This window comes from Podarcis raffonei, chromosome 4 (genome assembly GCF_027172205.1).
Source record: "Podarcis raffonei isolate rPodRaf1 chromosome 4, rPodRaf1.pri, whole genome shotgun sequence".
Classification (NCBI taxonomy): Eukaryota; Metazoa; Chordata; class Lepidosauria; order Squamata; family Lacertidae; genus Podarcis; species Podarcis raffonei.
Window position 1 is genome coordinate 34,492,492 of NC_070605.1, and position 14,442 is coordinate 34,506,933.

The window sequence follows — 14,442 nt, forward strand, 5'->3', positions numbered from 1 at the left end:
CCCAACCCTTTGCAACAAATTTGGGAGGGAGATTGAGGGGAAAGTGAAAATTGTACTGGCTTCTGCTAGCACAATGAGTTAGTTGAATACAACCCAAAATATGTGGTTTGAAAGTCTAACTACTCCTGTTTAATGTCGATCTTCAGGCTGTGTTAGGCAAATTTATAAGTGCAGACCTTTTATGGGAGGAAATTCTCTGGGAATGTTTAAGTAAAAATCTCTCTGCCTTTTGCTTCTTTAACTGAAATGTAATCTGAAGCTAATGGCCTCACAAATGCTTTCTGGAAACATGCTAGCAAGGACAGTTGTAATTGTGGTCAAAGTGAGGAGACCCAAGCAATTAAAATGCACATTACATGCAGTGGAAAGCACTAAAAGTAAACTGCACAACAGTAGTTCAAGCTCTAACTCTTTGGGTGGGTGTTATTTTTTATTTTTTGGTACTAGGAGTTTCCTTTGCAAAGCAAGCTATCTACAGTGGTACCTTGGTTCCCAAACGGTTTAGTTGACATACAAATCAGCACCTGAATGCCGCAAACCCAGAATTGTTCCAGTTTGTGAACATTTTCCGGAAGCCGGACATCTGTTTTGGCTGTCGGCATTGTTTCCGGGGCCAATCAGCCAATCATAAGCCGCATCTTGTTTGGGAACGTTTTGGAAGTTGAACGGACTGAGTTTGAGAACCAAGATACCACTGTACTATTAATGAAAATAAGCATCTGGAATCTTTATTTGGAAATATTTTTAACAAAATCAAATTTCACACAAGCCAAACAAAGCAAAGTTTCCTCTCTCCTAGGGCAGAACTACATGTTACACTGACAAAAATGTGCTTTCTCAACATGTCTGCATTTAATATGAATGGAGGAGCAGGGGGACATCTGAAGGGGGACTGACTGAAAGGCAGGAGAAATTTAAGCCTTCCAGCACCTCCCCAAAATTATCCTAGGTAGTTTTTTGCTGCAGCTTGGTTTCTTTCCAATCATGGCAACAAAAGTACTCTATCCCACCCCACATATAACACAATAGCCATGCAGGGATTTGCAGGGGAGATTTGGGCACAGGAAAGGTTACCATGAAACCTCTGGTCCTATATTAGTATTCTTAGAGAAATGTTTGTTCTCCCTGTATTGTATGATCCTTGGCTAACAGGGGACTGTTATAAAATGTGGGTTGGTCTACAGGTTAAGCTGTTTTTCAGTATTTTGGCTTTCTTTGGGCTGTGTCCTGGATTGAAATAAAGGGACAACCAAGGGCATTATTTGCTTGGGCAAGTCACCACAGGCTTTACTCCTCTTTTGCCCCAGGAGACTCCAGCGTATCCAAGGTATTAATAATACCTGGGATAAAGTGGATACCCAACTTGTGAGTTGCATGCATGTGGAGCAATTTGAGCAACTCCATTAACAGAACAGTCTGTATTCACATGCAGTTACTGGCAGCATATATACCCATTCGTGTTATTGCCACTTTGTAAAAAATAAGCTTTGGATTTCTACTTTATCATCCATAAACGTCTTCTTTCCTCATGCATTTTCTAGCCTTAAAGGTAAATGTAAAGGGACCCCTGACTGTTAGGTCTGGTCACTGATGACTCTGGGGTTGCGGCGCTCATCTCGCTTTACTGGCCGAGGGAGCCGGCATACCAGCACGACTAAGCCACTTCTGGCGAACCAAAGAAGCGCATGGAAATGCCGTTTGCCTTCCCGCTCCGTTGCGGGGAATCGAACCACTGACCTTCTGATCGGCAAGCCCTAGGTTCTGTGGTTTAGACCACAGCACCACCCACGTCCCACAAACACACAAAAATCCAAAACCATTTACGTTGTAGTTTATTTCGCCGTGTGTACTGTAAAACAATGAAAACACCACAAAGAGGTCCCACATTTTGGTTAACACCAGGCACTATAAGAGAATCAGGCAGAGTTCCTTAATGAATGCACTTGAATAGCAACAACAAAAGAGTGTGCACCAGGAAGCTCCTGTTCTGTTACACTAGCAAACAACGGAACAGATGTCTTACCAGCAAGGCTATCACAAATGCAAATGAGGAGCTAAAGCACAATCAAAACCACACCTGCTCCAAAGCTGCTCTTAGGAGCAATTAGCTCCTTATTTCAAACTCTGTTCAAATAAAAAAGCCAGGTTCAAAGGAATGCTTCATTTAGACTTGTTCCAATATACTTTTGAGTTCTAGGAGTGTCATAAAACAGTCTTGAGAAACCCACAGAAGCTGCACCTTTCCATCAACAGACACAAAAATGAGTTGTTATCTGTGCAATAAGAAGAAGCTGCTTATATGATCAGATCACCACTTCCTGGAGTATTTATCTACTTCTGCAAGATAGGGGCCTGTATTTCTTCCCATCCCACTGCTTTGTTGCTGGGTTTCTTTGTTTTTTGGCAAATAGGGACTTGGGCTGGAAGTGTAAAACTGAAGCTGTGACAGTTCAAGTATTACCAAGATTTTCAAATTATATTGTAGCCCCCCCCCCAAGAAAAAAATATGAGAGAAAAGAAATCAGAAACACCCGACCTCCTCGCCCCATTTCTGTTCATACTATTTCCTTTATACATAGTCTCATCCCTGAATGAACCCTAGTTAAATTACAAAACATGCATTTCCTTGAATCATACTTAACAAAAGGGTTGCAGGCATCGTTAAAAGTTCTAAGCCTATATTCATAACATTGTTCTTTGTTACTTTTTATTTTATCCCTCAGATTTTTGTCCCTGTGCTGCACTTTTACACAGTTGTAGTACATAGAAAAGTTGTATTTTACACAGAGACAGGCATTAAAGAGGACAAGAGACAACTAAGGGACAAAAGGCAGAGTGGGCACTTACGCCAAAATCAAATATGGAGAGGCACTGCAGCTTGCCATTTCAGGTGGCAAGAATAGGCCAGTATAGCCACAAGTTCCTTTCATCTGTGCGCAGCCCTTTTACACGAGCTGTGAAACAAACCAGGAAGTTTCAGTTAATATATCATCTTCCGGATACATTCAAACTAGGAAAATATGGTTAGTGACTTCTAAAGAAGACAGGATATGAAACCATAGTTTAAAGTTGGCTTTTGAATCCTGGCTGATTTGGAAGCTGTTAACGATAGTCAGGGAGATGGAATCGTCATGGGAAGCGATGATTAAGTGCAGCTTCCTGGTTTGTTTCACAGCTCGTGTAAAAGGGCTGCACACAGATGAAAGGAACTTGTGCATATCCTGTGCTCCTAATTCAGTACTTATCACATTTGAAAATGTGAACAAGCGCATTGGGTTCTAAGGATCCATCAGCGGGATGACAATTTTGATTTGTGACAAGGAGGGGAGAAAATCATTGTGAGCCCACACGGTGTGGGTGGGGAACCTCCAAATGTTGCTGGACTTCAACTCTACCATTACTTTACCACTGGCAATTTTGGGTAGAACAGATGGGAGCTGGGAGTCCCAACAACATTCCCACCTTTGCTTTAGAAGCAGCATTAGATATCCCAACAACAACTTTCAGGCTCAAGTATAAGGATACCAAATATTCATGTGTAAGACATAGCACCATAAACACCAGGAGGGTATATAGTGTTCTTCAATATGTAAGCTTTGGATTACTATATTGCAACTGCATCCACCACTGAGCTCCACTTCACACAGTACCAGTGGCATCCAATGCTACTGCTATCCAAGAGAAGAACTACTGGAATTAATGACTATGACTAGTTTATGTCCAGTAATTTCAGTGGGTCTACTCTGGGTAGGACTAGCACTGAGGACGGCCCAATACTTTAAAGCTGCTCCTGTAAAACAGTTTAAATATACATCTAAAAGCATAGTTGTGCGTCTGACAAATGCACTTCTTCAACTGTGCAAATCACAGAAATGTGTGTCAGGAACCATGAGTGGCAACAGCATACACAAATGGTGGTAAAGACACATTTGACACTGTTTCGAGTACCCCTGAAATATGAGTAAATCCTTAGATGTTTGTGGCATACAATTGTGAATAGTTTGACAGTTCTTATCTCCAGAATACTGTAAGATGAACAGCCACCATGGCTTCATCTATTGATTCTTCATTTACATTTGCTCTGAACCAAGGTACCTCGGTTAACTTCAGTAGCATTAATGCTTTCTTACAGTCATGTGAAAGAACCAAGTGAGAAAGTTCCAAGTGATGCTTCCAGTTCTACGTCTCTTCATCCAAAGCAGTCTGAACTAGCAACCATTGCTGACCGCTCTCTTTCTGCAGGAATTCTTCACTCTCATGAACTACAGAAGTCAAGTACATAAGAGCAGACCAAAAGCACAGCATCCCACTACGCACCATGGCCAACCTGATGACTATGAGAAGCCCATGAGAAGGACATGAAGACTGCTAATCCCCAACAACAGGTATTCAGAGGCACCTGTGTTTGATCCTGGAGTCCTCATTAAGAGCTATGGATAGCATTATCATCCTTTATGAATAGGTCCCTTTCCTCGTCAAGACCCCTTCACAGTAGTTAATAGTAGTTAACCTTGCACAGCTTTATGAAAACACAAATTAAAATCCCACCTTAGCGACAAGAAAAAAGAAACTTCCACCTGTTGGTCACGGTCCGAACCTCCCCCCACCTCCCAGGGTAAAACTTCATTTTCTTAAATAAGAATGTCTGTACTTCAAAAATCCAAAGCCAGGCTATAAGGCCTCTTCTTCCGAATCATGGTCACTGTCTTGCTTCGTAAGTCTCTCGAGTTCTTCTCCATCCTACAGAAAGGGGAAAGAGAGCGAAAAGGCAACATTAGTCTATGCTTGGTTAACATTTTCAACTGATAATAAACAAGAAGCAAGCACTAAATATTTCAGCTTTGTGAAGTGACAGCAATATTCTTGTAACAGGACCCACAATCATGGGCTTCACTTGACCTGGGTATATTTTGGAACTGCTGCAAGATGTTTTCATTTCAGCTGGGGATTTTTACGGCCAGGAATCAGGGGCATGTGACTGGGGCAAAGAGAGAGAACTCCAGAGGTAGCAGACTGGTTTTATAGGATAATTCATATGTATCTGTGTTGAGGCTGGAGAACCTGGGGCCTGAGGGCCAAATGCTGTCCTTCAAGGCCTCTTTGGGACTCTCTCCAGGTCACATTCCTCCCCATGCCACACTTCTTGCTGGCCTGGCTCTGCACTCTCCTTGAGTGCTTTTGCCTGGCTGGAATGTGCCCTTGAGCTGCGATAATGCCTTGTTTGTCTGGAAGGAAATATGTGGGTCTAGAAACCCCTGCCTTTTGCATGGATTGATTGTAAAGGTAAAGGTAAAGGGACCCCTGACCATTAGATCCAGTCGTGGCTGACTCAGGGGTTGAGGCGCTCATTTCGCTTTATTGGCTTCTGGCGAATCAGAGCAGCACACGGAAACGCTGTTTACCTTCCTGCCGGAGCGGTACCTATTTATCTACATGCACTTTGACATGCTTCCGAACTGCTAGGTTGGCAGGAGCAGGGACCGAGTAACGGGAGCTCATCCCATCGCGGGGATTCGAACTGCTGACCTTCTGATTGGCAAGTCCTAGGCTCTGTGGTTTAACCCACAGTGCCACCTGCATAGCCTACTGTAAAAAGGCAAGAGCCACACCTGTTGCTCCATCCACTTGGTGCCTCTGGCCATGCCCACCCCAGGTATGGGTCCTTCAGAAGGTTGCCCAGGACAGACTGTAGCTCTTGGGCTGATCAGTGTCCCCCACCTTCACCTGTTCGCATTATATGGCGTAAAGGCCCTTTGCTAGTGCCAAAGCATGCTTCAGTGTGTCTCATTCGAAGCATGTTCTTTCCCAATTCACTATAAAATCATTTTCTGAACTACCCATTCATCGCAGTTAAAGTTAATCCCCCTAGGATGAATCAGATCCAATGCTGAAACAAATAAATACCAGAATAGGACACAAAGAAGTCCAGGTGCCTAGTCATCCAAATATGTGGTGCTGGCTCTGAGTTTATATGGATGCCTATGAATTAAGAACACTTTATGAGCCTAAAAGGTCTATAAATATTTGTTGTTACAAGCCATTTATTAAGAATTAGGAGCTGAACTGCAAGCAGGAAGGCTGAGTGGAAACAGGCAGCAGGTGGCAGCTCAAGCAGCTGCCTGTGAAGGTTGCATAGCAAAACTTTACTGCCATCCTGAGCAAATAATCGGAGTGAAGATCATGCAAGGTCAGTTGTAACAAATGGTTACTTTGAAACAATCAAGTGAAAGTGATAAAACCGAGCAGCAGGGTTTTAATTCTCTTTTGGATGCTAAGGCTGCAATTCTATGCATGCTTACCTCAATAAATACAGTGGGAAATACATCTGAGTGCACCCTGGAGCACAGATCCTACATATTTTCCATATGTCCTACTACGCCTATCTTAGATCTCTGCTGAAACTTTTGCTCTGGTATGTATTAACAGGTAAGACTGTTTACTCCTCTCTTTTTGTATCAATTTAATAATATTTTTATAGGCTACTGCTGATGAGTTTAACATGCACTGATATATGCAGAATTTGATTTCAGCAACAGGACAATAAAATTTAACTGTATTCCATATTATTCTGCAAAGGTACCACACAGATGCATCTAGCAGGAGCAGGGCAAGCTCTGACTTGACAGTCATGAAATGATTTGTTAATGGAAACATTTAATCACCTGCACATGTTTTGGGGAGCTGCATCTGCGAACTTAACCCAGCAGAAATCCAAGATCATAGATGCAGATGTGAAATCTCCCTCTTCCTATAGGTCTTCCAAGTTATCACTATAAAGCATTCATTCAAGTGTGCACAAATGTTACCCAAGAGCAGCTTTAACTGTCAACAGCGCCCTCTGGTGCCCACTTGCACAAAGAAGCGGCTATAATTCAACACAGCATTAAGCCCACTGAAATCAATAGTCGTAAGTGCAGTTAACTTTGGGGTCAGGTTGCCGGCTTGCTGCCAGCACATTTTGTCATTTCTCAGCTCTACAGATGTCTATTACAATGACACCAAGCCAACATTCTTGGGCGGCTGGGAAATGTCTACAATGACATCAGGTGCCTCACAAAAGCATGAGTTTGCAGCACCGCAAGCAAGTGAAGCAGAGCCACTCATTTGCAAAGGGGTAGACCTGCAGCTAAACCACTAAAGCCTAAACCTCTGAGAGCCAGTGTGGTGTAGTGGTTAAGAGCAAGACTCGTAATCTGGTGAACCGGGTTCGCATCTCCGCTCCTCCACATGCAGCTGCTGGGTGACCTTGGGCCAGTCACACTTCTTTGAAGTCTCTCAGCCCCACTCACCTCACAGAGTGTTTGTTGTGGGGGAGGAAGGGAAAGGAGAATGTTAGCCGCTTTGAGACTCCTTAGGGTAGTGATAAAGCGGGATATCAAATCCAAACTCTTACGTCAAAGCAACTGCAGTGGTGGTGGGATGGCGTGAGCCAACCCACGCAATGGACTCAAAACAAACCCCTTCCCAAGCCTTACCCCATTGGAGCGCTCCCAGGGCCCTCCACCGACTTTGCCCCTCTCCCACTGAGCGGTGTATTCCACGCATCGAGGGCTGCTGGAATGGTAGATGAATATGGACAAGAGCACCACAGGAGCTTGCAGGAAGAACTCCAGGGAAGGCTTGAAGTCAAAAACAAAGACAGACACCGTGGTGATGATCACGGTGGTGACCTGTGCAGACAGGACGTGAAACATGTTGTCTCGGAATTTCAAGATGAAAGCCACAGAGAGCCCCAGGAAGGCAGTGACGAAAATAAGGGCGACAGAGAACGCATTGTGCCCATAGAAGAACCCACAATGTTCTATCCGGCGCCTGTTTTCGGGGCGCAAGCTCAGAATCAGGGCGTTGAACATGGCTCCGAAGAGGTACAGCTTGGTGTTCTGTACAAAGATGTTTTCACTGAACTGGCCTCCTTCTTTCAATATCTTTTCATTGTAGATGTTCGCCAGGGCGGAGATGAAGCACTGCACCAGTATGAGCAGGTGTCCTAGCCCAAGGGGAATGGTTCTCAGGGCTCCAGTGGCAGCAGTGATGTTCCAGCTTAAGCTGGGGAAAAGCCATGTTCTCGTGCAGTTCTCTCTTCCTGAGCACTCTTCCTCCAGGCTAGCATACTGCAGGCAGCTGTTAGAGTGGCTGAAATAGATGTCGTGATGGAACCCATGCATGGCCAAGCTATGCTTGTGGCTTCCTGTCCCGGCCGTCAGGGCAACAATAGACAGGAACAAAATCAGCAGGGACGCCCATTGCACCCAGGAGAGTTGCCGCCTGTGTGTAGACAAAAAAAGAAGACTCTCAGTGTGCACGGACAGGTGCGAAGCCATCCAGCAAGTCAATCCCAAACAGCACAAGTCGTGGGTAGAAATATGCTGCCCGTCTTCTTTGCCGAGGTAGCTGCACAGACACAATCTCTTCTCAGCTCCCCAAAAGTAACATTTTCAGTGCTACAACACATAAACCAGGAGACAGAAAACTGCAGGTATGCTGTACTCAAGGACCAGGATTTCAATCAGCAGTTTAGAACATCCATCTCTCTCACCTAATACAGTGGTACCTCGGGTTAAGTACTTAATTCGTTCCAGAGGTCCATTCTTAACCTGAAACTGTTCTTAACCTGAAGCACCACTTTAGCTAATGGGGTTTCCTGCTGCCGCCGTGCCGCCAGAGCACGATTTCTGTTCTCATCCTGAAGCAAAGTTCTTAACCCGAGGTACTATTTCTAGGTTAGCGGAGTCTGTAACCTGAAGCGTATGTAACCTGAAGCTTATGTAACCTATTATACAGGTACCACTGTATAAAGATTGAATTATTTTATATTTGTTGAAACTGTTGAAGGTGGACATAAGGATATCAGAGAATCCATCCCTATGTAGAATATGGCTCAGCTAGAATATCATGACAAGACTACTAAAGCCATCATTTTGGGGACGCTAAATGCACAAGGCCCATCTGAAACACTGAGGACTAGCTCTTACAGAAATCCTGAAGGAAACTAAATACATAGGACAGGAGGCTTATCGGTGCTTGGCTTCAAATTAATCTGTAATGTTGGTGACGGAATTTGTACCTGCTGCATAGGCTTATTGAAAGTCCAGTCCTAAGCAAGTTTACTCAAATGAAATTCTGTCTCATTCATTACGACCAAAGCACGTGTGTTTCGTTATGAACAACCAACAAAGAAAAAGAACCAAGCTCAGTCAGCGTCAATAGCATGCTCATTAACACATAAAGACTTAATACATATCTGAATTTATTTTGGCTTGCTTTAAATTTCAAACACCTTTATATTCTTGTTTATAACTGATTTAAAGAGATCTTGGTGAATTCTAATACGAACACTAGAAAGAAAGAAAAATATTGACTAATGAAAACATGCTACTTACTTCAGCACAATTCTGAACAGGAGAGCAGTTGTTATAATGACAAAATTTGAGAAAAGCACAGCCATGGCCTAGAGAAAAAGAAATTGAGGAGCAAAGTTACATGCCAAATGCAACCTAGCAATGGGATAATCAGTCTGTAATGCCCTTTTATCAGGAAGGTCAGCACTAATCTTGATATCATAGCTGAGGCTTCTTAGTCCAAACATAACTTGCAACGGCAAAAAGAACGCCTAAAAACCTTCTCACCTGACTTAAGAACAGCTGAGAACTTGTTCTGAAAAACTTTTTATCCTGCTCTTTGTCTTATGACCCCAGGGCGGTTTATAATGTTAAAAGATTAGACAATTGACAAAAAAGGCATAACATAAGATGTTTGTGCCTATGTGCTTCCCCACCTCCTTTCACTATCTTCTTGCATCATGGTTATTTGAAACCATAATTTCCTCTTACATCTGAGACTGAAAACTATGGTTTCATGTTGTTTTATTTTGAATATTTATAGAGTGCTTTCAACAGTAAGCTCTCCAAGTGGTTTACACGGTACAAGTGTGGCTCTTTAGAAGGGGTTAGCACAGTGTTTCTCAAACTTGGGTCTCTAGCTATTGTTGGACTACAACTCCCATCTTCCTTGACCACTGTTCCTGCTAGCTAGGGATGATGAAAGTTGTAGTCCAACAACAGCTGGAGATCCAAGTTTTGGGGGGGAAATGTGTTAGCATGATGCTTATTTCCAACCCAATAAACCACTGTTATGTTTGAACCAGTCTTCTTTCTTACCTTTCTAGAACACTGCTCTTTTCCTTATGACTAATATCATATGGATTTTTTCCACCATGGCTCAATTAAGTGGGGAAGATAGCCCATCCTTGAACTTGTAGTTTTGAAAGACATGCTACTGTCCCCATTTAAAAACAAAACAAACCTAGGCTATACATACCCTCTGAACCTGCCCTGTAGCGCTGGGTCATAACTGGCCACAATACTCCAGATAAGACTGGTGTCAATTCCCTTAAGATTAATCCATCCCCTCCTGTACTGTAGCTCTGGCAGAGCCTACCCTAAGCATCCAGTTCAGCTACTGAGATATTGTTAGTTCATCTCAACAGGTTAAAAAGTGAAAAAAGAGGTTCCCTGCGGTCTTGCTGACTTGACCATAACTTGGTACAAGTTAATAGTAAGTATGGTATGGGACACATTCTCTGTTTACAAAAACCTTGAGCATAAAGTGCACATTGAATTTCTAAACTCTTACTTACTGGTTGGAGATAGGACAAGACATAGAAGACAATCAGGTTATCCAGAAAATAGAGGAAGGCAGGAATTGACCACTTAACGTAGCTATTCAATTGCCTCCATGAGCTGCAGCCAAATCCACTATGAGAATAACCTCCTAAAAAAGGAGTAAATAGGGAAGAAAGGGGGGAAATCAGTTAAACACTCTTAATTTGCTTCATATCCACACAAGGGTGGCTAACCCGCAGCCCACCAAACTTTGCTGGACTACAAGTCCCATCATCCCTTACCATTGGCCATGCTGGCTCAGGCTAATGGGAGCTGGAGTCTGACAATGTCTGGAGGGGAACAAGCCCCCCACTCCAGCTTTTGCCCTTACTCTTAGGTTTAAAGAGGCACAATCCTTGAATAAATAAATTCACAGTTTGGGAATATCCTGGACAGGCTCAAATATGAAACTATACCATGCGATCCTGAAAAGATGTTTTGACTAAATGCTTGCAGTCATGTTCTTTGAAATCCAATCTCCAGTCACTGGGTTCTTGATCTTCTTGCTAAGATTGATTTCCCAATGTGTTAAAGGCATTTAAATGGCAACTTTACCACATATATTCAGCATTTGTGTGAAATAGCGTGCCTCAGGGAAAAGGCTACTTTGCAAGTGTTCTCTCTGTTGTGGCAATCTTCAAGTTTTTCAAAGAACTATTTCAAACAAACCTCCAGTCCAAAATGACTCCACATGAAAAGTCACGATGTATGCACTTTTATCATGTGATGAAACATGAATTCGGCCCACAAGGCAAGAAATAGCTTTGAATGCTACACAGCTTTCAAGGGGAATTAGTAAAATTCATGAAGAATAGGTTTATCAATGGCTTTATAGAACTCCTAAGTTCAAAGGCAGCATGTGACTAACTACTAATGGCAAGAGGGCTGCCTTATACAAAGTCAAACCATTGGTTCATCAAGCTCATTATTGTTCACACTGACTAGCTATGCCACTCCATGGTTTTATACAGCAGGCATTCCCAGTCCTACCTGGAGATGCCAGGGACTGAACACAGAACCATCTGCATGCATGCATCCCACACCACTGAGCTGGAGCACTTCCCAAAACAGTACTTTTCAGCAGAGCAACACTGCATCCTCACAGATCCCATATTTTGTGAGTACAGACAATACAAGATAGATTCATCTTATAGCTGCCTAAATTCCACTGATACATAGCAAGCAACTAGGGAGGACATTCTTGTAGCTAAATATCGTGTAAGAACCCGACCTTAACAGCTTACCTTTCCTGGTGACCCAGAGTGCCATTACCAGACAGAGCACCAGCTTAACTAATTCCGAGCACACATTCACAGTTGCAGGAAGATAATCATACTGGTTATCTGAGAAAACAGAGGGTATACAGTACGTTACAAATATCTACACCGAAGAAGAAAAAACCAGCAACCGGTGGCCTGTGTGCGCATGTATCTTCAACACAGATGTAGGATTTGGAACGCCAGCAACTGCTGCCTTCATTTTTATGCAACAACCAAGTTTTCAGGCCATACAGCTGCGAAGAATGCATGAAAATATTCATGCTGTTGCTGTTAGGAAGCTTGGTACATTTAAAAAAGGGCTTTGAGGTTCAAGGGGTAAGGCTTCTGTATTCTACACTTTGCCCTGCCTCCCCCAAATCACTATTATCATGCATTTCATGCTCTTTTACCTTTTTCCTCACATGGAGCAGGTAAATATATCAAGTGACATAAAAGAAATGCTGGTAGTTCTGCTTGATGTCACAGAAAAGTTATCTGACTACACAGAGGGCTTATTACAACTGGTCTTCATGGCTTTGAAGAAAGAAAACAGATTGCCATGTAATTCTGATTAAAAAATCAGGACTATTTACATTCCCTGAAAATATTGTAGCCTCATGCTAGTAGAGAGGATGAAGACAGATAGCATGCTGATCAATCATGTTGTGATCCATATAGAATTAAATATTCTAGCATACCTTCATTGGCAGAGTATTTCATTAGAAGGATACGACTTGATCCCAAGGTAACAAAGGTACCTCCTAGAAGGAATGTATACATGGCTGGCTTGGCCCACCGAGCAGGCTGACTACAGCACCTGGACTCCATTCCACTGCCTTGTCGTCAGTGCCCTTTGAACAGCAAAGCAAAAACTTATCAAGTAGATCCTTTCAGAAAAACAGCAGCATATGTTTTATTACTAGTAAACATGACAGCACCCAATAGGCTATTAGTGCTTTGCTTTACGTAACCTGCATGAAATTGTGTTTTTTCCGCACATGCTTGAACAATATTCTGGAAGCCCTAATCTAATCTTCTTGCATTGCTATTCCAATTTCAAAAGTGATGAACAAAATTTTCATAAGTGATGAACAAAATCAACAACACAGACACACACAACAGCCCACCTAAGCATTTGTAAATCATTTGCAAATAAAAAAAATCGGACAATCAAAACATAGGAGCTGGTGTAGCAAAAGGGTATTTTTCTTTGCTCCTCCCACCTTCTGCCCTGGCTAGCAAGAGTGGCAGGGCTCTGGAAGTGGCATCAGCTATGCCGCTGCATGAAGCCCTACTGCTGACAGCCAGGGGTTGAATGGATAGGGATCCTAAAGAACATTATTTGATAATACCTGCCAAGTAAGGTCTAGGGGACTAAGTTATACTCCAAACAATTGCATTTTGCATAGGAAGAAAGGGAAACTCGACACATTATTTTAACAGATATAACTCCACGTCCTCCAAATTCACACTATTGTTCTCCATTTCTCCCTCTTGCACACAGTTGTGTGTTTCCTCCTGAAAACTAGCTGAAATCAAAACTGCAACATTGGCCGATTGTTTCATGAACTGACTGAAATGAACAAATTGGCCGATCTTGTGCAGGTATGTGTAATAGAATAAAAAGTAATTATCCTTTATATAGCACAGGTCAAGTGTTGAAAGAACTTTAGATACCCTATCTCCGTTATCCGTACAACCTTCTAACATGGATTGGTATTATTATCAACTTATTGCAAAGAGTTTGTTGGGTAGGCCCTTTATAAACAGCCCAACACATAGTTTCTGGCATAGCTTTATCTTCAATTGAGGAAAATCTTCACCTGTTACATTTCTGTATATGTAGCTGCTGCTAAAGACACAGAAGACAAGCCGGCAGCCTCAACAGGCACCTTGAGGCTACAGGAAATCACAGCTTCCCTTCCCCGAATGATTATTATGTTTTTATATGTGTTGGAAGCCTCCCAGAGTGGCTGGGGCAACCCAGCCAGATCGGCCGGGTATAAATAATAACAAAATAATAATAATAATAATAACAAAATAATAATAATAATTACTATTATTATTACTATTATCCTGCAGCTGCGGTGAAATTTGAACTCAGGACCCTGGGCCTTCCTAGCCCACCTCTCGCACCTTCAGCCTCCCAGAGGTGTCGTTGTCTGACAGCTGTTGCTTTTCTCTTCATACATCCCTTTCCTCGCCGGCCCCAGCCTCTGGCCGCTCGCCCCTCACGCACGCGCACAGAGCGCTCAGCCGCCGCCACTTCCTGCTCGATCACATGACACGAGCGACATCGGAGAGGCAGGCGGTGCCATAGAGCTACGGTAATATTCATAGAGATAGGAAAAGTGTAGAGTAGCACATACAAAAAGTAACCGTATTGAGGGGGACGGAATTGGGCAATACCGTTTTTTTGTGGGGGGGGAGCGATATTATCTATTCCTCCTAATAAAGGTATCGCCCCACTGTGGGTTTTAAAACACACCAAAGCTGCTGTATGTATTGGGACCGGGAGCGCC

The 14,442-nt window shown here is 43.0% G+C and overlaps 1 protein-coding gene across 3 annotated transcripts; it reads right to left on the reverse strand.

Moving 5' to 3' along the window:
* Positions 1–4,289: 4,289 nt before the first annotated feature.
* SLC35A5 (solute carrier family 35 member A5) lies at positions 4,290–14,206 on the reverse strand. Of its 3 annotated transcripts, none has more exons than XM_053386130.1 (7): positions 14,048–14,206; positions 12,619–12,771; positions 11,906–12,004; positions 10,637–10,770; positions 9,381–9,448; positions 7,476–8,265; positions 4,290–4,740 (listed from the first exon to the last, which is right to left on the reverse strand). In XM_053386130.1, the coding sequence occupies exons 2-7, from the start codon at positions 12,746–12,748 to the stop codon at positions 4,672–4,674; spliced, it is 1,290 nt and encodes a 429-aa protein (XP_053242105.1). In that variant the 5' UTR covers positions 12,749–12,771; positions 14,048–14,206; the 3' UTR covers positions 4,290–4,671. The 3 variants fall into 3 exon arrangements, with proteins under 3 accessions (XP_053242105.1, XP_053242104.1, XP_053242106.1); XM_053386129.1 differs by having other exon boundaries at positions 14,057–14,205; XM_053386131.1 differs by lacking the exon at positions 14,048–14,206 and adding an exon at positions 13,744–13,948.
* Positions 14,207–14,442: the final 236 nt, after the last annotated feature.